We start from the raw sequence: 27,110 nt of genomic DNA, 5'->3' as shown, positions 1-27,110 counted from the left end.
TGGCCTAGCCCGCCAAGCCAGCACTCCTTTTCCTGTTGATGTTGCCGAAGGAAAAAAAAACATTTTTTTTAACGCGCTGGCAGTGCCACTCTTTGGTTACTGTGCAAGTCTCTGCGCTTCACTTCACTAACCTTCACTTCACCATAGGACGCTACGACGCCATCGTGTCATTCGTTCTTCATTTCCGACGCCTCGCGCTTGTGCGAAACGACACGCGTTCACACATACAGTACCTGGTGTGACATTCCAAGGAGGAGTGCTTCAACGAAGAAACGCAAGATATTGACCTTGTCTGCAGTTCGATTTGAAGATAAGCCCGCACGGGCGCACACTTCTTCCACATCGCAGATCGCTTTCAAGATACGGCGGCGGCCGCCGAAGTAAACGCCTCCTTTTCTCGCCTCCCCCGCCGTGCCTAGCGTGGAAGCGCGCTTCCACCCCCACCTGCCCCCCTTCTCGCGCACGCGAGAGTCGGCTGACCCCCGCATGCTATCAGTCGCGCACACAGTGTACGGTGAGCTGCGACGATGTTGCCATGTTTGGACTTTACACGGAACCTCAAAGCAACGCCCACAGTGACGGCACAAATGCGCTTCGCAATAAAATGTGCTTCTGCGCGGTTACTACTACTACGGCGACAATGATCTCGCACCCCCTACTGGCAGTTCTCTGCATTACTGGGAACTTATCTCGAAGGCCATGCTTTTGCACGCGCGGCAATCGGCAACAGCTGTACAAGCAGGAAATACATCATGGTGGCCATGTTGTAAGTTCACTATCGCTGGCGACTGTCGTCTGGGCGTCGCAACTCGAGAATCGAACGTCTGCTCACATGAGATTTTGCCGATTTTGTGCCTGTGCATGTAGAACAAGAAAAATAGTACGCACTAACCGTTTGGTGGGCAATGAGCGACTTAAGCGGTCAGCCAATACATGGGGTTCAATGGGGGCTGGGTGGGGGAATCTTCGCGACTACGTTTAAACTGCAGTTACGCATTAAGCGGGTATGTATTAACGAGGTTTGACAGTACTATCCTTACTTCGTATAATAATCGATGCTTCGTCTTTCAGGCAAAACTGGGTACTTGTTTGTTCATCACAACTTTAGTGTATTGGGAGTAAATCTTGAGCGATAGTACATACGGTAAGCGTTTCTTTTTCTAATTTTCGTGCCAAACCTGCATATACGAAATCCTCTTTATAACGAAGTTTTTTGGGAATTTGTCAATTTCGTTATATCCAGGTTTAAGTCTAGCAAGTTATCAGTACATAGAAATTAAGATATACAGTACAGTCTGCTCTTACTAAAGGAAGCGCCAAATTAGTAAGCCAGCACTGATTACAGCACAGTTCTAGTATATTAATGTCTGGAAAATATTTTTTTATCAGTGCAATTTCTGTTGAACAGAATCGTGTGCTTTTTATCCTCTGAAACTAATGAATTAGTGACATCCTATTGTACTGAATGCCAATGAGGTTCTCAGTTTAATAGTGGAACTATGTTTTGCGGCAATCTTTTATTTAATGCGTAGAAAGTTTCGCTTTTCAGTTTTTCTCAAATATAGCAGGGCTATCCCAACTTTACATGCCATGTGGGTTATCTTGGGCCAATCTGTGCGACAGACGAAAGGTCCACGCATCACATGACTCGATCACTGCATCGTGTGTAGCCAGCACCGACAGTAAAGAGCAGGTGCCGTTTGCGCCGTTCCACTGTTTGGTTCAGCGTGATTGGCCACCTGTCGAAGATTTTGAAATTCGGAGGATGCGCCCCCCTCCTCCATCTGCCGCCCATGCACTTGTCACATGACACTTTCATGCCCGCCGTTTATACCATTTAGAGCCAAAACTTGTTTTGCAATGGGTTGCATGAAGTTACAAAAAGACTGATGTGCGTCTACGAACCGTGATGAGAATGAGAGGCCACCATACAGTGTGTCACAAAGATGGCAGCCGTGAACAACTTCATTGCCATCCCATGCACTCGCCTTCGTTTGTCGGGTTTCCGTGTGTTGCGTGGCTGCTACGAATAGATCTGCATCGATTCAGCACCAGTCTCTATCTTCAGTCGGCAACGCCCGATGAAGCAGTGCTGTTAGGCCTAATGGCCTAGGCAGTGTGGCCGTGACGAAAATTCGCTGCTAGCTGATATGGTAACGGGCCACAAGCCATCGTAGAATGCTTGCCACAAATGTGTTCGTACGAGCGGCTCATCAGTGATCGGTCCCAAGATCACGCGTGCGGGTTAGATTGACGGCTGTCTGCCTATTGGTGGCTAATCAGTCCAAACATCGTACATGCTTTCGCATTTTACAAAATACCCATTGCTATTGTTGCCATTCCCTCTGTCCATGTCACGTTGTCATTTTGATCGGTCATGTCGACCCGGACGAACCTTGTACCAATAGAGGCAGCACGCGGCGGCAAAAGCAAAGTGAAACACTCGCTTGGGCAGCATCGAGCTTGAGGGACTCCGCGGCGCACTCTGCAGGTCTCTACACCGAATGTATAGAATATAATATTCGTATATCATATTTTAAAAAATGTAATAGTAGATATTCGATTTGCGAATCAAATTGTTCGAACATTTACTGTTTGATCCGGTAATATTCTAGTATTTGCTCACCCCTAAATATTAGTCAAACCGTCGAAGACTTTGTCCTCTAATGCACTGTAGAAAACTTCAACCGTCCAGCCACTTCACAAGGAGAGAGGGTGAAATCCACAAATGGAAAGCCAGCTTCAGCCAGTAGCAGACAGCAGCATCATCATCTCAAATATCTTTTGTTGAAGTCAAGGGAAACCGAGGAGCCCAGAAGTAAAAAATGTGCCACATCCGCTGCCATGGTCATGAGTGGCGCTGGCTAACACTCCCAGGGTCGTACCTTGTATACGCATACTTAAATACCCAATAATGTAGACGTAAGGACAGCCGCCGCTGTAGCTCAGTCGGTAGAGCAATGCACACGTCATGCGGTAGGTGTGGGTTCGGTTCCCCCAGTGGCGAGTTGGTTTTTTCGTCCAATTTTATTTCCATTTACGTTATCATTTCTACAATTCTATAAACAACAAATCATTTCCCATATGCTTTCCTTGGCTTATCTGTTGGCTTCATATACAGTATAGACCACTTATAACGTAACCGCTTATAGTGCAGGACCGGATATAGTGCGGTCTTTTCAGACTCCCGTTAATTTTCCCATAGCACTCCGTGTATACATGTATTACTTATAGTGCAGTTGCGGGAAATGAAATACCGGTTACAGTGCGGCTGCCTGGGAGTACAGAAGTCAGCCAAGACGGCAAACGCTCCTCTCAAACGGGCGCCCCAAGGAGTGCTCAAGGAACAAAGAGAGACTAAGTGGAGGAGAAGGGCACGTGGTGCGAATGAGCAGCCAGTGAAGCTGAAACCAGAATCTTGAGTGCGAGTCGTGAAATATCACGGCGCTCATAGCAAGCGAGCGCCACGAAACTGCAAACGCCGGCCAACGCTCGCTTCACGATAACAGCAGTAAACGAAACTTCAGGGAGCGGGCGGCGCTGGCACATCACGGCGAAGGGCGCACGCGCAGACCGTGGAATGTGAGGGAGGAGGGCGGCAGGGAAGCGGATTTCGCCTCGGCAACTCCGCCGCTTCGGTGGCTCCTCTCACCCTCCCTCGTAGCTCCCTCACTTTCGACTGTCGCCGTGTGCGCCCGCAGCCGTGCAGGCGCGCCGCTCCAGCCGGCCCGGCGCCAGCTCCCCGAAGTTTCGTTTTCTGCCGTTACGGGAAGCGGGTGTTTGCCGGCGTGGGCATTTTCATTGGCCAGCCTGGGACAGCGCTGCTGCTTCCCTCTGCGCCATAGTCGCAGCGTGCAAGGTCAACACGTGACTAGAAAGTAGAGGAAGCATAAAGGGAGAAAGAAGGGTTCACTGCCATTTTCTACGCGTGGCTACGGTAGCGTGGCGGAGACGTCGGCATGTACACGCATGTTCCAGCGCAACGCAGAATCGGCGACCTTGCCATTTGAGAGGGTAAAATTTTCACCGCATTTTTTTTTTTTCCTTTTTTTTTTTTTTGTTTGCGCGTGGCATTGAGGGGTCTCTCCTAAGCTTTTACTCTATGGCGGTGCCGGAGCAATGCCGGTCGGAGGCGCCGCCGCATGATTTGGTTCGAATTAACGAGATTCAAATGCAAGCGTTCTAGCCGCATTCATTGACTTTCGCATACGCGTGGCGGCTCGGTGCACATGTTTTGCATATGTGCGGGCCTTGAAAATTGTTGTTTTGCTTATAGTGCGGATATTCGTGACTCCGGCGGCACGTTATAAGCGGTCTACACTGTACTTTTAACATTATGTTTAGCCACCAAGTTTCCAAATTTGACTGAATATATGACAGCATGTACGTATGTATGTACGTATAGGTGCCAAAGGCAGGGCATTGGAGGCTTCGCGTTGCAGGATCTGTCTTCATCAGAGTTGTTGCTCTGACGAATACAAGTCCCCTTGTTAACACGTTAGGTCCAAACTGAGGCTTCCCTTGTTCAGCCACTATTGATCACTTCAAGTCTCAATATTCATATGAATTCTTAGTCTTATAGACTCACTGCTGTGTTAGAATCACTGACGAAAAGTTCGAAAAAATAACCACAACTTATACGCTGGAAAATGCAATACTCTAGGTTCAGTGCAAGTAAGACAAGATGGACAGGAGTAGATGCACATGCTGCTACTGCTACCTGTCTTGTCTTCCTCATGCTGTACCTAATGTCACGAACCACCCATGAGCCCAACTTTCCACCCTTTTGAAATTGCAATGGTATTTTCTATAGAGAATACAAATTACCAGTGCTGGCTTGAAAATGTAAGGTGCACCAAACTTTAGGGCTATCTTTTTGTCTGTAACACGTATCGTTTGCAGAAGCATGCCTTCCTCAATGAGGATGTCAAAATGTTTGTCTGCATGGCTAGTTGTGTTGCAAGTAGCACAGATGTATAGTGTGCAGCATTAAAGGAGTACTGACGCATATATTAGAAGTTGTAGAAACTCCACCACATTTCTCACACATAATAGGATCACACTTGGCAACTATGAAGGTTGGGAAGCACTTGTTAAATATTATAATTTGACACAGAACTTTGTCTTGAAATGCCGGACCTCGCGTCGTTGACATTATCACATCACAACACAGAGCAAAATTTCCTGACATTGTGTTGCAATATAGCTAGGTGCGATGATGTTCGTAAATAAACTAGAGTGCTTGCCTGTGGCAGCCGCAGGCACAAAGCGAGCCAGCATGTCATGATGCATCCACCTGCTGGGCACCAAAAGCGAAACTGGTTCGTATAAACAAGTACCTATTAGAGCAAATTGCTTAGGGTGCTCTTACGCTTGCCAGCGTTTTCTCTAGAATTTAGATGTAGTGTACCTTCAGTTAACTTGTCATAAAATCGACATGTCAATGCCAGAGGCGGATAAGGTTGGGCACATTATCAAAGGCATCCCGGACGACGCATTCAACCTTCTGGTCTTTAGAAACCTATCGACTGCTCCTATGCCTCGGTCCTATCGCAGTCCACCCTACAGTGCCCGGAATGCATCGGACTGGCTTACACCTGATGACAGGCCGATATGTTTCTGCTGCGGCTGAATCAGTCACGTTTCTCGTCACTGCCGTAGCCGTTGGCCGTCTCCGCCTCGAAACACTTTCTGGAATTCAAGTTCACCCCGCAGTTCTTCACCCCTTCGCTTCTACGACGCTTCTGACGTGGCTACCTCTCCTCGCTGCTATACTCGCTCGCCCTCACCTCAACGTCGCCAGCTACATCCGCCCCAGCTTCACCACTCGCCCTCGCCGACCTACCCAGGACCATCCCAGCCGGAAAACTAGGCAATGCGGCACCTCGGGGTAGTGCTGCAATGTCGAATTCGTCGCAAAATCCTCCTTTGACGCTGTTTACGAGACATGACCTTCTCGACGTCCAGGTTGATGGCACACCCGTCACAGCACTCATAGATACCGGAGCGCACATATCGATTATGACCAGCCGCCTTCGCCGCCATTTAAGGAAAATTGTTACGCCTGCCGTTAGTCGGGTCATACAAATCGGCGACGGCAGCATGGGCCATGGCCGTGGTCGGACTGTGTACTGCACGTGTGAGCATTTCTGGCCGCCGTACTGTCGTCCTTTTCACTGAACAATGCCCCAATGACCTCATACTAGGCCTAGACTTCCTTTCTGCCCATTCAGCGCTCATCGATTGTTCAAGTACTGTGCGTCTTGACCTGCCTCTGCTGGACGATCTTCCGACACCTCACGAGCGCGAATGTTTCGCGCTTTTGTGGGCAGTAGCGAAATTCCGCCCCTATTTATACAGCAGGCCCTTTTCTATTGTAACGGACCACCACGCCCTCTGTTGGCTTTCGTCCTTATAAAAGATCCCACAGGGAGGCTTGGACGATGGGGTTTGTGGCCACAGGAGTATTCCTATTCTGTGGTGTATAGGTCTGGTCGCCTACACAATGACACTGACTGCTTGTCCCGTTACCCTGTACACATGCCCGCCGACACGGACGCTTCCGCAAGTATTCTTTCCATTTGCCAGCTTTTGGATATGGCCCACGAGCAATGCCATGACGCTACCTTGATGACCCTCATTCACCGAATGGAATCTGCTCCCACTGATCCATCGTTACGGTGATTTGTCCTCAACGACGGGATATTGTACCACCGCAATTTTCACCCTGACGGTCCTCCCCTTCTATTTGTTGTTCTCCAACACCTCCACTTAACTGTGCTTCAGGAGCTTCATGATGCACCTACTGCCGGATACCTTGGGGTTGCTCGCACTTACGACCGCGTGCGCCACCGCTTCTACTGGCATGGCCTCGCACGCTCCGCACGGCGATACGTAGCTGCTTGCAAACCCTGCCAACATCAGAAAAAGCCAGCAATGATTCCTGTCAAGTACTTACAGCCGATCGTCATTCCTACTGAGCCATTCTTCCGCGTGGGTTTGGATCTCCTTAGCCCTTTCCCCGAGTCCAGCTCCGGCAACAGGTTTATTGCTGTGGCTACTGATTACGTGACGCGCTACGCCATCATTCGGGTGCTTCCCATAATCTGCACGACTGACGTCGCCGATTTCCTACTCCGGGACATCATTTTAGTCCATGGCGCCCCGCGACAGCTCCTTACCGACTGGGGCCACACTTTCCTCTCCCAAGTCATCGCCGATATCCTACCCTCCTGTTCTACCACGCACAAGCTTGCTACCTCCTATCATCCCCGGACCAACGGCCTTACTGAGCAACTCAATCGGACCATCACTGACATGCTGTCGAAATATGTTTCAACCGACCACAAGGATTGGGATATTGTGCTACCCTATGTCACGTTCCCCTATAATTCGTCACGCCATGATACTGCTGGGTATTCCCCCTTTTACTTGCTCTTCGGTCGTGACCCTGTATTACCATTGGACGCTTCGCTTCCCTTGGTACAGAATTCACGGACCGAGTATGCCCGCAACATTATCGCCCACGCTGACCATGTGCGCCAGCTTTCCCGTACTCGTTTGTTGGCATCGCAGGAAACTCAAAAGCACGCTTACAATTGCCGCTATCGTGAAACATACTTTTCACCAGGCTCTCTCGTACTACTTTAGTCCCCTTGCCGACAAGTGGGGCTCTCCGAGAAACTCCTTTGATGCCACAAAGGTCCTTACCGCATTCTACGTCAAGTGACCAATGTCACCTATGAGATCATCTCAGTGACATCCGTCGTGCCACCCAGTTCCACATCACCTGACGTCGTACACATCTCTCGGCTTAAGCCCTATTAAGCCCTTCCCGATGGCCCCATCTGAAATACCGGGACGGTGCTTTTTTCGCCGGGCGTTGTGTTACGGTGAGAAGCAGACAATGTCGATGACGGAGTAGACGACGAAGTGGCAACAGCCTCTCTGTATTCTCAGCTGTTGTTTATTTATCTCCTGTAAATACATCCTGTAAATAGTTTATACCCGACAATATAAAAAAATATAAATTCCATGTCAGTAATCCTTTAAGACCTTTAGCTATTGTCTTCTGCTTCCTTGGCAGTTTACTTCAGTCATTCCGCTGCATGTTAACTTAATCTTTCTAAGCTCCAGAATAAAATTAAATGATTGGCTTTCCACATGAATAGCTGCTTCAGACATAACTAGCCTTCCACGTACACTGACATAACTTCTTCGATTTGGTTTCTTCATTGTGGAACTCGCATCCATACAGTCAAATTTGCTAGAGCTTGGTCTCCTATCACAATTGCGGTTTATACAAGTATTGTGCAAGTTTAAAGGGACTCTAAAGAGCAACGCTTAAATCAGTTTGGTCTGGTGGACTATCCTTTCACAACTCTGTGTTCATTGATTTGAAAGGAAATGGTTGATTATTACTGGAGAAAATGAAGGCCAGCCATCTCTCTCTTTAATTTCGTGCCGAAACCTCAGCGCCGGTACATCAGTGTCACATCACTGATTTGAAAGCATCTTCACGTATTAGGCCATTCTGGTGCAGGAAAAGTTTTTTAAATGTGCTATAGCTTGAGTCGTTGGTTCCTTTAGAAAGCAGTTTTGTCCTCATTTACTGGTAAACGATTAACTAGACCCGAGCAGATTCTGTCGAAACCCATGACGTCGCAGCGAGCTGGTGCGGGAACTTTGGGTGGTGCCGTCACCCGTTTTTCATTTTATGCTTCTTCTCACATGGCAAGAATGACTGTTTTGCTAATGAAAAACGGTAATTTACTGATACAGCTTGACTTAATATAGCTCTTTAGTGTCTCTAACTTAAACATCAGTACAGAAACAGCAACCTGATGTATTTTCACACATAGGCATGCAGACAATAACAATATTGGCAGTGGCTTTGTTTCCAGCTTCTATTGCAAGGGGCTCTTGCAAGGTTTTATATAGTAGTTCCTCGAAGAAAACATAAAATCTATTGTGATTACTGTTCTTCAGCAGCATTTGAGCAAACTCCTTTTTTTTTCCTTTTGTCTTTGGTTTTCTTGTGTAAATTAGGGTTGTGCTTGTTTTTTCGGGTCATTCAAGCATCCCAGTGCATTGGCTCATATATTGATTTGGTGTTTATGATAATCGTTGCGGAAAGGGAGTAATTTGCAGAATTCAATAATTTTCACAAAAGCACTTTTTACTTGTTTTTGGTGTACTGTTGCAATTGTTGTTTTTCTTGACATATGTTCAGAAGAATGCAGCAGAGTGCTGTTTATTAATGCTGTGTCAGAATGCCCACATGTGCTGCCACAAACATAGTCAGCTGCACTACTGCATATACTTAACTGAAAGTGCTTACTTTGCATACAATTATTGAGTTTAATTTATTAAACTGCTTACAATTGGTGTGCTCAATTTCAGAGGCTGTGTATTGCATTCTTGTTTCAGGACTACAGTCAAACCTGGTTATAATGAATACAGATATAGTTAAAAATGCCTTGTGTTGAACAAAAAGAAATCAGTTGTGAAAATACATACAATGTATATTCCTTGTAACGAACTGCACATCTGATATATCAAACTCTGCACACCTACGACTACCACCTAAATGTGCCTGCAGCTGTCTGCCCTGCAATGCACGTTGACAGCAGAGGCAACACAAGCAAATATACAAGCCAACACATAATAAAAAAGCCCGGATTTATAGAGCAGTGTTGACTGCAGGTGCACTGTATTGATGACGCTTGCTTGCAATTGAGCGGTGATTGTCACTCAGCTTGCCAAGGCAGCATTGGCAGACCTGCGCTGACACTACTGTGCTCTGTGCTCATTGCTCATCCCATGCACAGAGTCCATTTGGACTCACTAGGAAGGACTGTGCCCCAATTGTGCCTCAATCAAATGCATTACTGCACATGGTTGCATGGCAACCAGTGCACCTCGAATGGCGATGAAACAATGTTAAGGTTTGTTACTTGCCAAGACACTCGAACTCATTTGCTGTGTGGAGAGTGTGCGAAAGAAATTGAATGTGGCCACCGCATTCTGTATTTCCAGGATATTGAAAAACAAGTCTGCCATCATGGACAGGGCCTGTGAGAGACCAAACTCTTACAGAAAACATGTCTGGAAGCTAGCCTAAACTGAGTGCAGAAAGCTTTATACCAGTGGTTTCTGAACATTTGCCCATGTAACCTCCCAGTCTCCGTCCCTATGATACAGCAAAATGGGAAGGACTTTACATTCATACTTGGCATTGATGGCTTCATGGCAGGGACAGGCTGGCTGCAGAGGTTCAAGGACCACTACAGGATTTGTTTGTTCAAAGACCACTACAGGATTATTGGAAAGGTGGTGGCAGGCGAAGGCACTGCCATTGACATGGGAAGCTTCAACAAATGTATTTGACAGTGGTCAGATGGCATTGCTAGGCACAAGCCAAGCAGCATCTACAGCACAGACAAGACCACCTCATTTTGGCAGCTGTTGCCAAGCAGGACTCTTGCACATCTGAATAAGAAGTGCCATGGCAAAAAACTCCACAAGGTGCACATCATGATTCGGTTGACAATGAATGTGCGCAGCTATTGCAAACTGAAACGACTTGTAATTTGAAAATACCTTCAAACGTCATTTCATCCGACACAAAAATACCTTTGTTATATTTGATAAATCATGGTTTGGTGTGTCGAAGTTCAACTGCACAAGTCGCCTCTGTACCTGCGAGGGCCGGCATATCTGTCTGTCATCTACATTTTTAACAGGAAGGCATGGATGATGTGGACATTGTTGAACTACTGCGTGAATGGGACCAAAAACTTGCCGAGACTGGGCAAAGTCTACATGCTGCCCTGCAATGGTTCTGCACACTGCTGTGTAGCTTTGCTGAGGCATACTGTGCTGTGCTTTCTCCCACCCAATGCAACTGCAGTGGGTCAACCCCTTGACCAGGCCACCAATCGTACGCTTAAGCAAGGTTACAGAACATGTATTGTGGAACTACTGCTTCTAGCGGAACTATGCATTGGTCACAAGCTGAAAATAGACCTGCTTGCAGCAATTGAAATTCTAAGCCATGCATGGAGTGACGTTACCCTGTACACAATTCATAATAGTTTCCACTATGTGAAACTTTGCATAGAACCCACCGAATTAATGAGGCCAAAGCAAGACATGAGGGAGCTTAGCAATGTCCTTGATATTTGCCATAAGAAGTAACGTTCAAGGTTTGCTTGCGTATAGATGATGAGGTTGCTGCGAGTTCTTTCGACAGGGACACCATTGCAGACGTGATGGCCGCTGGTGCTGCTGAAGACACTGATGAGGCAGAGGACATTGCAAGCCAAAGTCATCTGACGCTTAACCCCTTGAGGAGACAATTAATTCTGTCCAGCAAATTTTTTTTTTTCACCTCATTTCTTGCATCTTCAGAATCATCAAAAGCGTATAGCTGCAGGAAGGAATAATAATTTAAATTCTTTAATGAGTTTTGTCAAGTTTACAGAATGTGGACTCCATGTGAGAACTCCCTACAAGAATATCAAATATGAAAACATTTAATTCATGTCTTAGCATATCTGGAAAGTACCTATCTTGAAAAATATTCATGACGTAAAACCGTGTGAAAATTAGAAAAAAAGGGAGCCCCCTACATGATGACATACTGACATGGAGAGCAAACACCTTGCCCTCTACCTTCCAACTTGAATTACTAAAACGCTTTACATATGTTATTCACACTTGCAGCATTAGTTCAATAAGAAGTGTTTCAAAATGTAGGCAACATATCTTGAATATCATTATTTTCATCAGTGATCTTGCTTTGTATGTATTATCTTGGCAAGCACAGCACCTGAGGTGGTTAATGAGGCACTTTCGGCAGTAAATGAGCTGCACCAATATTGCTTTGACATTTACTGCCCTAGACTACTGCTAGTGCAACCCTTGTCTAGTATTGCGAGCGCTGTGCTCGTTGAGGCAGTGAAGTCAAAAGTGCAAGCAAGTCACAGCTTTTGGTGTAAAGTAGCAAAATCTTTTGCTACAAATGTTTTTTTGTTTTTTTCAGGCATGTTGAGTGTCTGAAGTAGGAGTTGTATTCCACATACATTATTATCCCACATATAGTAAGCATGTATCCAAAATTTGTTAAATGCCAGTTTGGCTTCACCGAGTACCTTGGATATATTGAACTAGTCGCAGCACATGTTGTGATTCGTTATAACCAGGTTTCACTGTACCAAGTCACACTTATGAGTGTCAATTTCTCTAATGAATGTGTAGATCTTCCCTGGCAGTGTTCAGTTTTCGTAGTTTTCTTGTAACTGTTCAAAAGGAAGAATTCAAATTGAGTTGCAATGTTTTCATGTGTAGGAGTCCTTTCTCACATCGCTGCAGCAGGCTAGTCGTGTGTACGGACAAAACATTCCTCCCATGTGGATGACCTTGCTTAGTTTGGCTGGCCTCATAGTAAGCCTGCTAGCTGTGAGGTATGGCTTATACTACTAAGCAAGGTAAGGAAACTTAGCTCTTGAAGTTATAGTTAGAGCAGCTTTTGCTTCTCACCCTTCCCCAGTCCAGCACAGTGGGCCTCACCTTTTGGTTCAGTTTTTATCTTGTGATTGTGTTAAACAAATGGTGGAACCCAAGGTGCCAGGTAGGGTGCTGGTTTGTTTCAATTCAACTTGGACTGAATCTGTACAAATACTGTGCATAGAACGATTTGAAGTCATTGCACAACAGAGCCTTAGCTGTCATATTGAACTGAAAAACATGGCTTGCACAAGTACTTTTTGCGAATTGGCTTACTATATTAGTTCATTGTTAGTTCTCCACGACAGATATACATTTATGTCAAAGCGTGTTTGTCGCATGTCAGCTTCATCCACAGCATTTACCCAGATTTGCTGCTGTTGCTTTTTGTTTTCTTTTCTTTCTCCTCCACAAAGGCCAAAACATTCAGCCGCTGATGTGATGTTGCACGTCCGGTTTGCGTCGCATCAGCATTTCTCAAGGCAGTACTGGAGAACTGCAGTGCAAGGGCTGCCACCTTTGTCAAGAACTGGCAGATGGTGAAATATTGGAGCAGGATTTCATTGTCACTTTACAGTTAAACGTCTGTCTAACGAGCTCAGACATAACAAAATTCTCATTGTGATTATTCATTTTATTATTTACAACGATTTCCATAGAACACTATGTATCTTTAGCTTCAGTATAACAAATCGTATTTGTCTGCGGCTTGATGTAATGAAATTTCGTCTTTGCTGTAAAGTAAAACTAAGGCATTAAGTGGAAACTACTGTGGGCACCAGTGGTCAGACAGTTTAATTATATGCGGCTGTTTGAACCACACTTGGCAGCCCAGACAAGAATGATGCAGGAGTGACAAAAGCTTACTGTGCAAATATCTACAGTATGTACGAAGTGAGGGGTCTGTACACTATGTTGTGGGGACGCTCGTCTCTTGTGCATCCCCTTTCTTTCAGCTTCAATAACAGTGGCAGCGCCTGTCCACTGTGCTTTCCTTTTCTTTTTGGTATTGTTGCACATCTTACAGTGTCAGCTATGCACCAATTAGGCCCTCAGCAAGTCTTTTTAATTTGGTGTATGGATGCCAGTCTCGACTGTAAACTGGCGACCATAACATATGCAGAAATGCAGCTGTGTCATTCAAAAACTGACCATTCGGCAACTGTATTGCTACTGTACTACAATTGCTGCTACAGTTAAACCTCGATAGAATGAACACAGATACAACGAATAATTGGATATAGAGTAGTTAATCTAAAATTTGGCTGGTCAAGTTTTACTTCAGTGAAGTATTCTGCTATAATGAAACTGAAAATGCGGGATCTGACACAGTATCGGTTATAGCGAAGGAAATATTTTTAGCACATGCTGCAAAATATATGTTCTAGTAGCGAAAAGGGGAACTATAGTCCTCAACAGATTTTTCTAACCTGCACAATTTTTTGGACTACCCCGTGCCACTGCTAGCTTATCCCTAGAACCAAGATAATATAATTCGTCCAGCACCTTAAAAGGGTCCTGAAACACTTTCCTAACTAATAAAGGACGTCGTCTCGCGAGTTTCATGCTGCAAAAATTTTTCGAATTCTTCAACTGTAAGAAACTATCAATGAAAATTTGCTGACAGCCAGCAGAGTAGCCAACAAGGCCTCACGGGAAGCTCACCGTTAATATGTTCGCACCCGTAGACCTTATCGGCAATTGAGCGTGAGATCGCAGACACATAGCTAGACTGATGGCCATAGTAGTCGAGTTCGGATCAACGTGCAGTACGTTCTATGTCCGAAAAATCTATGGGCAAATGTGCTCGGCAATAGTAACGTGAAATGGCACATATGGAACGCACGACACAGAACTTGTAGCTGGGCTAGTTGGTGTGGGCACTTGGGTCATAAAGTGGGGGGCATCCTTTCTTGTGGTGTTTGTGTGTGTGAGTGTTCTCTCTTACGCTCTGAAGGAAGTTAGCTATACGTATAACGCACTTACACATTTCGACCAGTAGCTTGGCTTGGTTGGACCGCAGTCAGTGAGCAAATGTGCCGATTTTGCGCGAGAACACCGATCTCATGGTTGTGTGTTTGCGGCGGTGCAGAGTGCATGTAGTATAGGTCCATTCGAATCACTTGCCTTTTCTGAACTAGTTCACGGGTGCAGCACCTCGCTATTCGTTTCACCAGTGCCACAAGGTGCCGTCTGCATGCCACCATTCGTTTCACATAGTGCAAGACATATTCACAGCATTCCCTGCACAAGTTGGAGATGTAGTGCAGAACCCCAGGTGGTCCAAATTTCCGGAGTCCCCCACTACGGCGTGCCTCATAATCAGAACTGGTTTTGGCACGTAAAACCCCATAATTTAGATGTAGTGCAGGGCTTGTGCAGTATGTGCTGGTCTGGTTCTGCACACACGTGGAACTGGCATTGAACTGTAATGAACTAGTTCACAAAGAGCAAGGCAAATCAAATGGACCTTATGTAATCTATTATTGTTCCCATGCCACGTATCGGCACAGCAAGCTGCCAACAGGCTATCAAAATCTGCAGGATACCCTTCACTGGCCCATCATAGGCAGCAAATTTTCATTTCTTTCACATACACCTGGCTACAATTTTTTGTTGATATCTGCGTGTATGCCTATAACGAATATGAAATATAACGAAGGTATTGTTTTGTTGGATGCGACTTCGTTATAACAAGTTTTGACTGAATCAGGTCTATACACTGCATAAAATTGGGAGCTGAATTTTATGTTAACACGGGGGCCTAAAATTTCTACAAAGCTGTAAATTATGTCAAATGGACAAGCTTGCTGTAAGCTTTTGCCGTGGCCTTGGGTGATTGCTGTGTCAGCTTAGAACAAGCACGAATTTGTTTCACCACTCTGCTGGCAAAATAATTGGGAAGATGAGTATTTAGAGCTAGGGCATTATATTACAGAAAGGAGTGATATTGGAAGCGTAATGGCATTTTGTTTGGCAGATACAGGGGTGCAACAGCTGCGCGAATTGCACCATTTTGATACAATTTCATATTTTTGCGCTGAGCTGCGCCAAAACCGCGATATATGTTGAAATTGCGCCACGCTGTGCCAAAACGCCCGATCAGCCGCGAAATTTCTCGGTTACGCTAGTTTTAGCTGGAAATAAAGGCCGTGTTGGCAACTTGCAGCTTGACGCGCCATCCAATCTAGTCCAATCCACAAGCGCAGACGAGATTAGAGTTACTAGAATTATCTAGTACACTCTAGACGAGATCCAAACTGGAGTGCCCAGACGTTGGTTCTTTATTCTATGACGAGACGTTGACGTGTTTGGTGGTGGGCGCCGAAGAATATTTTCGCTGCTGGTTGCAGTGCGGCGTGTTGTATATGCAGTAAAATCTCGCGGATACGCAACGTGCACGTTGTTTGCAGTAACGAAAGCAGTTCGCCATTGCTGCGTTGACTCAACAAGATCCTCACCGTATCCGTGCACGCGGTCACGAGCGGAGCGGGTACGAATACTCCACCGGAAACTCGCTTGTACGGTAAAGCAGGCCACCTGGCGCTGACGGCGTGAGCTTTGTAGGCGACGCAATGCACAAAACTAGCAAGGGTTTGGTTCCACGCGGCAACAGGCACCGCGGTACTGAAACGGTGCCAATTTTCGCTGTACACCGCCGAAACGCCAAAAGATTGTCAAACAGTTGCTGGATGTTTCGACTACCGCCGATACGTCACAACATATCGTGGGAAAAAGAAAAGCTCGAAGGGAACCACTCGTGAAAAATGTATGTGTACTTTCCACGTGTCTGGCGGACAAAGTTGTGTGCAGTGCACTGCTGGGGCGCAATCGAGATCGTTGTTTGGAGCGCGCATTCAATTTCGCCGGACACGGCCTAGGTCAAGCGTGCACGGCGAAACTGAATGCGTGCTCCGAACAACGATCTCCGATCGCGCTCTTGCCCTCACCTACACTGCTAATGTGAATTACCGTATATACTTGCGTAATGAACGTACCCCCCCCCCCCCCCAGAAATCCAATGCAAAGTTGGGGGGTGCGTTTATTATTCGGGGTAAATTTTATGGCGTTTTATGACTAAGCGTTTTTTGTGGAACTGCTCCAAAATTTGGGATTTAGTGCTCCAAAACAGTGTTTTTTTTTCCGTAACCTGCTCCAAATTTGGATTTTCGTGCTCCAAAAGCAAGATATTCCTTCCTGCTCCAAAAATTCTTTCAAATCCTATTTTGGCTGTTGCACCACTGGTGAGATACAATGAAGTGTTTTAGCCAAGATAGAATTGTACCTCCAGCACCTTAAGCAACCAAGTGAAAGAGATTCTTGATATTGTAACTTAAAGGGATGGCATTGCATTATCTCTACATGCAATTTGTCATTGATATGGTCTTTTGTCGTAACATTTCATGGGTGTTTTTACTGTCACCTCTTACCTTGAGCCCGAATCACTGCCAGAGAGCTCAGTACAGCTGTATGGTGTGAACAGCCATAGATGTAGCAAGAGCTTATGTTAATAATAATTGTTGTTTAGAGTTATCTGGCTTTCTGCTCCTTCAAGTTCCTTCTCAAGAGCATGTTGGGCACACATTTTAATGTCTAAACCAGAATTACTTGTTATGAATGTAGTTGCCCAGTGCTCAATCGTTCAGCTTGGACTATGCTCTAATATCAAAACAAACCAGTAAGCCCGAACATCTGGATCACTGCCGTTAATATGTGCAAGTTTTGTGTTTTAACATGACTTTGTTTTGTGCAGTGATCACTGGTAGGATCATGTCACTAATGAATATGGTTCCTAAATTACTTCTATGGCCAATATGACAACGGACCTTGGAAGTCTGTACGTCTTGCAATATACTCCGTTCTAAGGCTCTAAGGAGACTTCTCTCGATGGTCACATTCAGGACCAAAACATAGCACATCTCATGTGAAAGAACGATATAGGTATGGGTCATGTAATATAACATTTAAGCCTCATACTTTTAAGTCACGCAGTATGACATAATTATTACATAGAAGGCATCGTAGACGGTAACATATTTACAACCGAACAGGGGAAGTGGACCACAGTGCACCGCTTGCGCTCACGACCAAAACATAGTATGTCACATACTGGAAGCAACAAGCAATACGGGATTTGGCATAGCCTTATGTCGACAAGTTATAGTTTTAATATATTAAGTAGCTATTCTGTATAAGGTGTCGCAGGTCAAAAACAACTGCACTTCGAAATGTGTGGAGGGAAGTCTCTATGACTGCACTACTTGTGTAGCTTCTGCTACATTGCCTGCTATGTATGCAAAGGAGTATAAAAGTTGAGTTTAACAGAGGTTGGTTGGGGAATCCATAGGAAACTGAGCAGAGGTCTCTGAACTGTTCACCTTAAGGGGAGATGCTCCTCAAAACAGCTTTTTTGTTTTTAATTATTTATACTAGAGGTTTGAAAATGCCGCAATTTAGTTTTTTTTATGAAGATTTCAAATATGTAATTATTTTTTGTGCAGCTGCTATATTTTTTTAGGGATGTGCCCTACATGACGGCCAAATATAGTGATCTTTACAGGCACTTTCTTGTGTACACGATTTTCAGAAAAAGCATCGTGCTGTAGCTTATTAAGCTCATTGTAGTAGTGTAGTGTAACTATGCAAAATAAATTAGGACACAAATGTTTTTTACAGTCCCATGAAATAACCTTGTGCTTTTGCAACTATTGCTAAGAGATATTGCAGACATTGCAATTCTACATATCTTGAAGAGTATGCATGCCATATTTCGTTAGTATAGGACAATAAGTGCACTAGGTTATTTTCATAGGATTGTAAAGAAAATTAGTTGAAGTGTACTAATCTTCTTTTGCATAGTTCCACTAGTGTACATGCTGTTTGGATAGATATAAGCACTTTGCAGTCTACAAAGAGCTAAATAAGCTACAGCACCATGATTGTCCTGGAAATTTTCTTACACAAGAAAGTGCCTGCAAAGATGACTATATTTTGCCTTTGTGTAGGACTAAACTCAAGAAATATAGCTTCTATACAAAAATTAATGATGTATTCGAAATCTACTTAAAGAACTCGCTAGTTGGCTCAATTTTCAAACCTCTAGTACAAATTTTAAAAAACCATTTTAGTGGAGCACCTCCCCTTAAACAGAGTTAGGTTTAGACACTGTACTTAGTCATAGGATGCTGTTACATGCAATCAAGCTTGAAAATGTTACGCGAACGAAGAATTAAGTACAGGAGACTATTTACAAGTATATTTACAAAATATAGCTGCAGCGCTGGCCAGATCAGCCGATAGCTCGAGAGCCCAGAGCAGTTTGTCTTCTTCGTCTAGGCGCCCGCGCGCCTCGTTCAAACAACCAAATACCACACGCGTGTAGCATAATCCCCCGGCGGCAGAAGCGACGTCCCGGAGCGTCTAAATGTCATCACTGGGAGGGTGATACTGCTTCAGTCGTGTAACGTGCACGATATCACTGGACTGGGAAGCAGATGGGGCGTCAGGGGCGATCTCGTAGGTGACGGGAGTCACGGCACGAATCACTCGGTAGGGGCCTGTGTAACGAGACAGCAGTTTTTCTGAAAGGCCGACCTGACGCGACGGAGACCATAGAAGCACCAAAGAACCAGGCGGGAAGTGCACGTCGCGGTGTCGCTGGTCGTACAAACGCCGTTGACTCTCTTGGGAGTGCAGAAGGCGGCCACGGGCAATTTCCCTTGCGTGGGCAGCGCGGGCAACGGCATCAAGTGCATATTCACTGGTGGGTGCTGCGTGAACAGGGATGCTTGTGTCGAGGGGCAGTGCTGGTTCTCGGCCGAACAGAAGGAAAAATGGCGAATAACCGGCTCTGTCGTGGCGCGAGGAATTATACGCAAAGGTGACGAACGGTAGAGCGAGGTCCCAGTCAGTGTGGTCGGAAGACACATACTTCGCGAGCATGTCTGTGAGAGTGCGATTAAGACGCTCCGTGAGGCCATTCGTTTGTGGATGGTATGACGTGGATAGCTTGTGCCTCGTGGCACAGGACTGCAAGATGTCCGCGATAACTTTTGACAGGAATGTCCGGCCACGGTCTGTGAGAAGTTGTCGCGGAGCTCCATGTAATGAAATCACGTCGCGTAGAAGAAAATCAGCAACATCTGTGGCGCAGCTTGTAGGGAGCGCTCGGGTGATGGCGTAGCGCGTGGCGTAATCTGGGGCCACAGCGATCCACCTGTTCCCAGAGGTAGAAAGAGGAAAAGGACCAAGTAAATCTAAACCAACCCGAAAGAATGGTTCCGCGGGAATGTCAATTGGTTGAAGGTACCCAGCAGGGAGCGTCGACGGTGTCTTGCGTCACTGGCATTTCTCACACGCAGCTACGTATCTTCGAACGGAGCGAGCAAGCCCTGGCCAAAAGAAGCGTCGGCGTATCCGGTCGTAGGTACGTGACACACCGAGGTGACCGGCAGTGGGGAGGTCGTGAAGTTCGTGGAGAACAGTCGAGCGAAGGTGTTTAGGGATCACAAGGAGTAATGCTGGGCCGTCGGGGTGAATGTTGTGGCGGTAGAGTACGCCATCTTGAAGTGTGAATAAGCGAAGGGAGCTGTCGGCAAGTGACGATTCCAGGCGGTCAATGATGACACGCAAGGACGGGTCACGGCGCTGCTCGTCGGCGACATGGACCAGTGGAAAAACAGAGAACGCAGGCGTCGGTGTCAGTATCAGACGTAGAGGTCGGGTCTTGGACTGGGTAGCGAGAGAGGCAATCTGCGTCCTGGTGTTGGCGTCCCGACTTGTACGTCACTGTGTAGGGATATTCTTGTAGTCGGAGAGCCCAACGACCGAGCCTACCAGTAGGATCCTTGAGCGACGAAAGCCAACACAGCGCATGATGGTCTGTGATTACTGAGAAGGGCTTGCCATATAAATATGGGCGGAACTTTGAAACAGCCCAGACGAGAGCAAGACATTCGCGCTCGGTAATCGAATAGTTGCGCTCTGCAGTTGTCAGGAGCCGGCTAGCGTAGGCTATAACGCGGTCGTGTCCATGTTGTCGTTGCGCTAAGACTGCGCCGATCCCATAACCACTGGCATCGGTTCGGACCTCTGTAGGTGCGGACGGGTCAAAGTGGGCCAAGATCGGTGGATTGGTCAGAATTGTGATAAGGCGTGAAAATGCGGCAGCCTGAGGGGAACCCCACATAAAAGGCATGTCTTTCTTCAGAAGTTCAGTGAGTGGTCGAGCGATTGCTGCGAAATCTTTCACAAACCGTCTGAAGTAAGAGCAGAGCCCCACAAAACTCCGGACGTCTTTGACAGACTGAGGTACAGGAAAAGCTGTTACTGCTCGAACCTTCTCCGGGTCGGGTTGTACTCTGGAAGCATCGACGAGATGGCCGAGCACTGTAATCTGTCGGCGCCCGAAGTGGCACTTCGATGAGTTTAATTGGAGCCCAGCCTTGCGGAAGACATCAAGGATAGCTGCGACGCGCTCGAGGTGCGTCTCAAACGTAGGAGAAAACACAAGGACGTCGTCGAGGTAACAAAGGCAAGTTGACCATTTGAAACCTTGAAGCAGAGAGTCCATCATCCGTTCGAACGTGGCGGGGGCATTGCATAAACCAAACGGCATAACCTTAAATTGGTAGAGGCCATCTGGAGTGACGAAAGCGGTCTTTTCTTGGTCTTGGTCATCGACGGAAATCTGCCAATAACCAGATCGAAGGTCAATGGACGAAAAGTATTTGGCACCATGAAGACAATCAAGAGCGTCGTCAATTCGTGGTAACGGGTAAACGTCCTTTTTAGTGATTCGGTTTAGGTGGCGGTAATCAACACAGAAACGCCACGTGCCATCTTTCTTTTTGACGAGCACCACCGGCGATGCCCAAGGGCTCGACGAAGGCGCAACAATGCCTTTGGCGAGCATCTTGTTGACTTCCTGCTGAATAACTTGCCGATCTGCCGTGGACACGCGATACGGTCGGCGATGAATGGGAACAGCATCACCAGTGTTTATCCGATGCTTAACATGGGACGTCTGACCAAGTGGGCGATTGTCAGTGTCGAATATGTCGCGATAGGAAAGCAAAAGGCGATATAGGGCGGCTGCTTGGCCAGGGGCGAGGTCCGGAGCGACCATGGGACGTAATGGGCCGTCGAGGTTCAAGGCATCCTGCGGGTTATCGGGAGGATCTGGAGACACGTCGGCTGCAAAAGCAGTGACGTGGTCGTCTGTCACTGACCGGAGCGTGGCCACCGCTATGCCTTCAGGTAACACTTGCTTCGTCAAGCCAAAATTGACAACGGGGAGACATCCGATTAGCGGCAAGGGTAACGACGGAGTGTGGCACAGAGATGTCGCGCGCCAGGAGGACGTCACGAATAGGGGCGACGACATAGTCGCCATTAGGCACGGTTGCCGTTGAGGCCAATTCGACGAAGGTTAGGGCTTTTGGAGGTAACCGAACAAACGCTGTAGTGCATAGGGTGTGCGGTTGTTCGGGGCGAACGTCGGAAACAAGAGGAAGCTCGAGGCACAGCGTAGCGGTGGAACAGTCGATGAGGGCCAGAATGCGTCGTCAGAAAGTCGAGCCCGAAGATTAGGTCATGAGGGCAACTGGTCAACACGGAGAACAGGACGGGAACTTGGCGGCCAGCAATTCCTACGCGAGCAGTGCACATACCACAGACGGCAACAGTGGCGCCATTGGCGACGCGTACGGCTCGAGTGACGGCAGGTGTAAGAACTTTGAGGTGACGACATAGGTTAGCGCTCATTATGGACACTTGGGCTCCAGTATCAATCAATGCCGTCAACGGGACACCATCTACATCTACTTCAATTAGGTTCGTGTTCGTGAGGAGCGTCAACGGAGGATTTTGACACGACGAACGTGATGCAGCACTACCTCCAAGAGCTGCATGGCCTAGTTTTCCGTCCGGGAGGGTCCATAATTGGTCGGCGACGAATAGCGGCGTGGCTGGGGCGACGGGGACCGACAGCGCTGAGGTGACGGCGAGCGAGTGGGACGACTGTCATCGACGGATACGTGAGAGCTCGAAAGCATACGGCGAGGCGAGTAGCGGCGAGAGTCGGCATATGGGCGAGGAGACGGCGAAAAGTAGCTCGAATATGGCGATGACCAGGAGGTGCGGCAGTGGCGAGCGACGTGGCCAATGCGGCGGCAACGAAAGCAAATGGGCTTGTCGTCCGGAGTTATCCATTCTGTAGGGTTGCGGTATCCGGAATACAGATCGCTGCGAGGCGCAGCTGTCGGCACCAGTCGGGCGTCAGGTCGGGAGATGGAGCAGGCAGCAGGAAAACCGAGGTTGGCAAACTCTTGCCGCACAACCTCCTGAATGAGGGAGATCGCTGGGGCTGGTTGGTCACTGGTGGGGTCAAGTGGGCGTGGAAGGAACGTGGCAGGACTGGCAGCCTCGAGCTCGCGGCGAACAATACGCGTGACGGTCTCATTGGAGGGGGGTGAAGCGGTAAGGGCGACGCAGGACGACGTCACAGCCTTGTTAGGGAGCCGGGAGAACTGTGGAATGACGCGGCGGCTTTTGGCGAGCTCAAAGCGGCGGCATTCCTTGACAATGACGTCGATGGTAGACACGTTGTTGAAGATCAACAAGTTGAACGCGTCGTCCGCGATCCCCTTGAGAACGTGGCCAACCTTGTCAACTTCGACCATGTTCTCGTCGACTTTCCGGCAAAGAGCTAGCACGTCTTGTATGTACGAGACATACGATTCAGTGGAAGACTGTACTCGTGTAGCAAGCTCTTTTCTTGCAGCCTGCTGCCGACCGGTCGGATTGCCAAAGAGGTCGCGGAGTTTCTCCTTGAAAGCGTCCCAGCTAGAGATTTCCTCCTCGTTTGTCCGGAACCAGACACGAGGTGTTCCGCCCAAGTAGAAGAGGACATTAGCTAGCATTATGGTAGGGTCCCAGTGGTTGTTGCGGCTAACAAGCTCATACATGCGTAGCCAGTCATCAACGTCAACATTATCTTGGCCGGAGAATATGCCAGGATCGCGGGGAGTGGCAACCGTGACGTACGTTGTGGTTGGAGTTGCAGTAGTAGCAGCAGACGAGTTGTCGTCAACGGGAGCCATGGCGGAAAGCTGGACGGTGCGGCCGCTGCGGAGCTCTGTGGTGAGGACGGGGAACGGCACGCTCCACCAAAAATGTTACGCGAACTAAGAATTATGTACAGGAGACTATTTACAAGTATATTTACAAAAGATAGCTGCAGCGCTGGCCAGATCAGCCGATAGCTCGAGAGCCCAGAGCAGTTCGTCTTCTTCGTCTAGGCGCCCGCGCGCCTCGTTCAAACAACCAAATACCACACGCGTGTAGCAATATCACTCATGTTGTTAATGGAATGTAATGGAATGTTGTTATATGTGGCATAGTAGCAGTGTTAGCCATTGTAACATAGCTGCGCACTGCCCTTGCACTTTTTTTTACTAAAATTTTATATGGCTTTCAGAGAGTGGCAAGAAGGGGGCGGTGCTCTATGTTTTTCTTCATTTCTGATGCACTGTCCTACCAATCAATCTGCTTCATTATGTGAGCAATATATTTGTAGGCATATTAGTGTGCATACATGGGACTCATGGGCACCATTATTTTGTGTTTTGTGTTGGTGTTTGTTCAAATGCTGCTGCTGTTTGCTTGTCATGCCCAATTTTTACGGGGACAGAAATGCCCACACACTATGCCAGTTCTGTGAATTTTCACCTGCATGTTATTTATTTTATGTTAACACTGCTGATAATGTTGACATTTGTGTAACACTGTCTGTGTGTGGCACTAACACTGCACTTGTTGTTAAAAATATAGTTCTTGGAAGCGTTACAGAAAGGGAGTGTACACTCTTCTAGAAGTTCCTGTCAATCAGGCCTGGTTTATGATGTTGGTCTTCTCTTTACACTCTTCTAGAAGTTCCTGTCAATCAGGCCTGGTTTATGATGTTGGTCTTCTCTTTTTGAGAACAGCTGCTTTAAGTAAAATTGGGAAAGTGTACTGGGTCTTTCATCACCCAAGATGACCAACCCAGGCAGACACACCTTTCAAAGAAAGCCATGATGACTGATAGTTACAACTTCATTTTCTCAGACTCTTAGTCAAGGTTCCAGCTGAATAGCTACTGTGCATGACATTTTAGATGAAAATTTCTTGAGCGCCTGCTTTTACTACTGTTTATGAGTAGTACTTCATTCCACAATGATGGCCAGTGCCTGTGGTGACTTAGTGTGAGGCCTACATGTTTTTTTACGTCCAGTAGAACTTAGTTCTCACTCCTTTTCTCCCTTTTCTTTTGTTGACTTCTGTTGACTACATGATAGAGACTCTGAATGTATGCTTTTATCTGCACTGCTTATTTTTGGCTGTTACGAGAATTGTACAAGCACTTCACGGAACGGTTGATATGAAAACGCTCAGCATGTGCTGATGAATGCTGCACGAATTACTTCAGAAGAAGATTATCTTAAGCAAAGTAAAGGTGCACCTTCTAGTTGCAAGCTTCATAAATTTACGCAGTTCATGCTTTGCAGCAGTGAGTAAGATCCAGAGAACTGCTATACACATTTATAAAGCAGTAAACCTTATACATGAATTTAGAGGTACTGAAAAGTTATAGAACTGACTTATTTCTCTGCACAATTTATTTTCTCTGTATTCAGAAAGAATTAGCTTTTTTATGCTGTCCATTTTCATGATCCAAGCAGGATGTGTTTAATATTTTAGCAAAAAAATTATACAGCCATATCAACAAGAAGTTAACTTTTATCTGTTGAATTCTCTGCTGTTATGAATTAATTTATGCAGGCAAAAATGTGTTTGCTGATATTTATAATCTCACCATGGATCATTAAAATAAAAGTGCCCACTGCAGATAACTGTTTAGAAATAGTGCACAAAATTCTACCTAGGAGAATTCCAGGCTAAAGTTGGGGCACACTAGGGGCCTTCAATCATCACATTCGTGCAATGATCCTGGCAATCAATCAGTGAGACACAAACCAAATTTTGAAAATGTTTCGTATTTAAACTTCTTGAAAAAAAACATAGGATGCAGAAGGTTTATGTCAAATGGGCACCCAAGTGAACATTCGTGAAACAGGGGATGTGGTAGACAAGTGAAATTTTATTTTGCGGGAATTTTCAGCTAACGGATTGTAAGTCTCTGCAGCAGCTTATCACTGTCGGTGAGAGATGGTTATGTCACTATGATGAGAAAAGCAAACAGCAGTTGCAGTTACGACTAGAGTATGACTTTCTGCAATGGAAATAATGCCACACCTCAAAAGACAATCAGTAATGTTGAGGCTAGATATTTCTCATACAAAGCATTCTAGTTATTAGCAGTTTTGATAACTGTTATATAGTGAGCACAGATGATCATTGCATCTTGCTGTTATTTAAAGGCAGTAAAAGAAAAATTAAGGCAAGGGAAGCACCGAGGAGGTGGTTTTGCTTTGTAGGGCCATGTTTGATCACTCCCCCTTACCATCAGATTTTTGTCAATTATATTTTTAACAGGGAATTGAATTCACGAAATTAATCTTTAATATAGTTTTGAAAATGTTGCTACAATGCAGCATTGTCTTACTGACTAGTGTACTCTTTTCTTTTTCACATGGTCTAATGTCTTTTTGCAAGCAATGTAATAACTCTGATGATCTAAATGATAGTATGCCAAATAATGTGAGTTTCATGGCTCTACATGTTCTTTTTGGGTGTTCACAAACGCAGTCGTGAAAGCAGTGCAGTAGAAAAAAAAGCATGGTAGGATTTTGTCTTGTTTATTATGCCTTTTTTTTTATTGTTTTTCAGTCATGGAAGCCACAACCACCGCCACCCCCACTCTTCGATGAATATGAAGATGATGATTGGTTGAACTGACTTACATTGGCCATTGAAAACATCTTGCTTTCTCAGACTGTACTACTTGCGGACAGTTGTGATTGGAACATTTCCATGGCTTCCTTTTCTACTTCGGCAGTTATTGCAAAGCCTGTGCAGTAATGTTATAAGGGACACAAGTCAGTGCAAGATGTAGCACAGAGACCTCGGCAAGTCTGATGAGGAGCAACACTTAGCCTTTGTTTGAACTGTAGTGTGCTGTTGACATTTTATACCAATAAATATTATAAATACATGGAATGCACACTTTGTTAAGGTGTGTATGTATTAACTTCTCTGTCAGTAAATATGTTTAAATGTACAGATTTTGGATAAACACTTTTAGACAGACATTCTGTGGTGGTCTTTTTTAAGAAAAGGTGGGACAGGGACATCTCGCAGGAGTGAACCACTGTTATGACAGAATTCTTAAAGTATACATATGTTGTTGCTGTTCAGGCAGCTCAGGATTTGTCAGAATGATGACCACTTTTGTAATGCATATATGTAACACATTCAAACCTTCCTGTAGAAAATAACACTGCCAATCACGCATGTTAAAGGACCCTAGGTGGTCAAAATTAATCAGGAGTCCCCCACTACGGCGTGCCTCATAATCAGATTGTGGTTTTGGCACGCGAAACCCCATATTTATCTATGGAGACCTTCTAACCCGCCACGTGTGGGCCGCACGTGCGCGG

At 46.2% G+C, this 27,110-nt stretch overlaps 1 protein-coding gene across 7 annotated transcripts in view; it reads left to right on the top strand.

Moving 5' to 3' along the window:
* The window catches only part of LOC119437229 (FK506-binding protein 15-like), a 141,382-nt gene extending 114,624 nt beyond the window's left edge, over nt 1-26,758 (top strand). For 2 of the 7 annotated variants that reach the window (XM_049660365.1, XM_049660363.1), the window contains exons 27-28: nt 12,352-12,491; nt 26,341-26,758. In XM_049660365.1, coding sequence (XP_049516322.1) covers nt 12,352-12,486 — 135 coding nt within the window. In that variant the 3' untranslated portion in view covers nt 12,487-12,491; nt 26,341-26,758. Of the gene's footprint in view, nt 1-12,351; nt 12,492-23,989; nt 24,070-26,340 lie in introns of those variants that run through there. The other 5 variants (XM_049660368.1, XM_049660366.1, XR_007464907.1 and 2 more) reach the window with 4 other exon arrangements.
* The last annotated feature ends 352 nt before the right edge of the window (nt 26,759-27,110 follow it).

The sequence above is a fragment of the Dermacentor silvarum genome, chromosome 1 (genome assembly GCF_013339745.2).
Source record: "Dermacentor silvarum isolate Dsil-2018 chromosome 1, BIME_Dsil_1.4, whole genome shotgun sequence".
In the NCBI taxonomy this organism is placed as follows: Eukaryota; Metazoa; Arthropoda; class Arachnida; order Ixodida; family Ixodidae; genus Dermacentor; species Dermacentor silvarum.
Note: the sequence above shows the minus strand (reverse complement) of the source record. Positions and strands in the feature narration are given on the sequence as shown.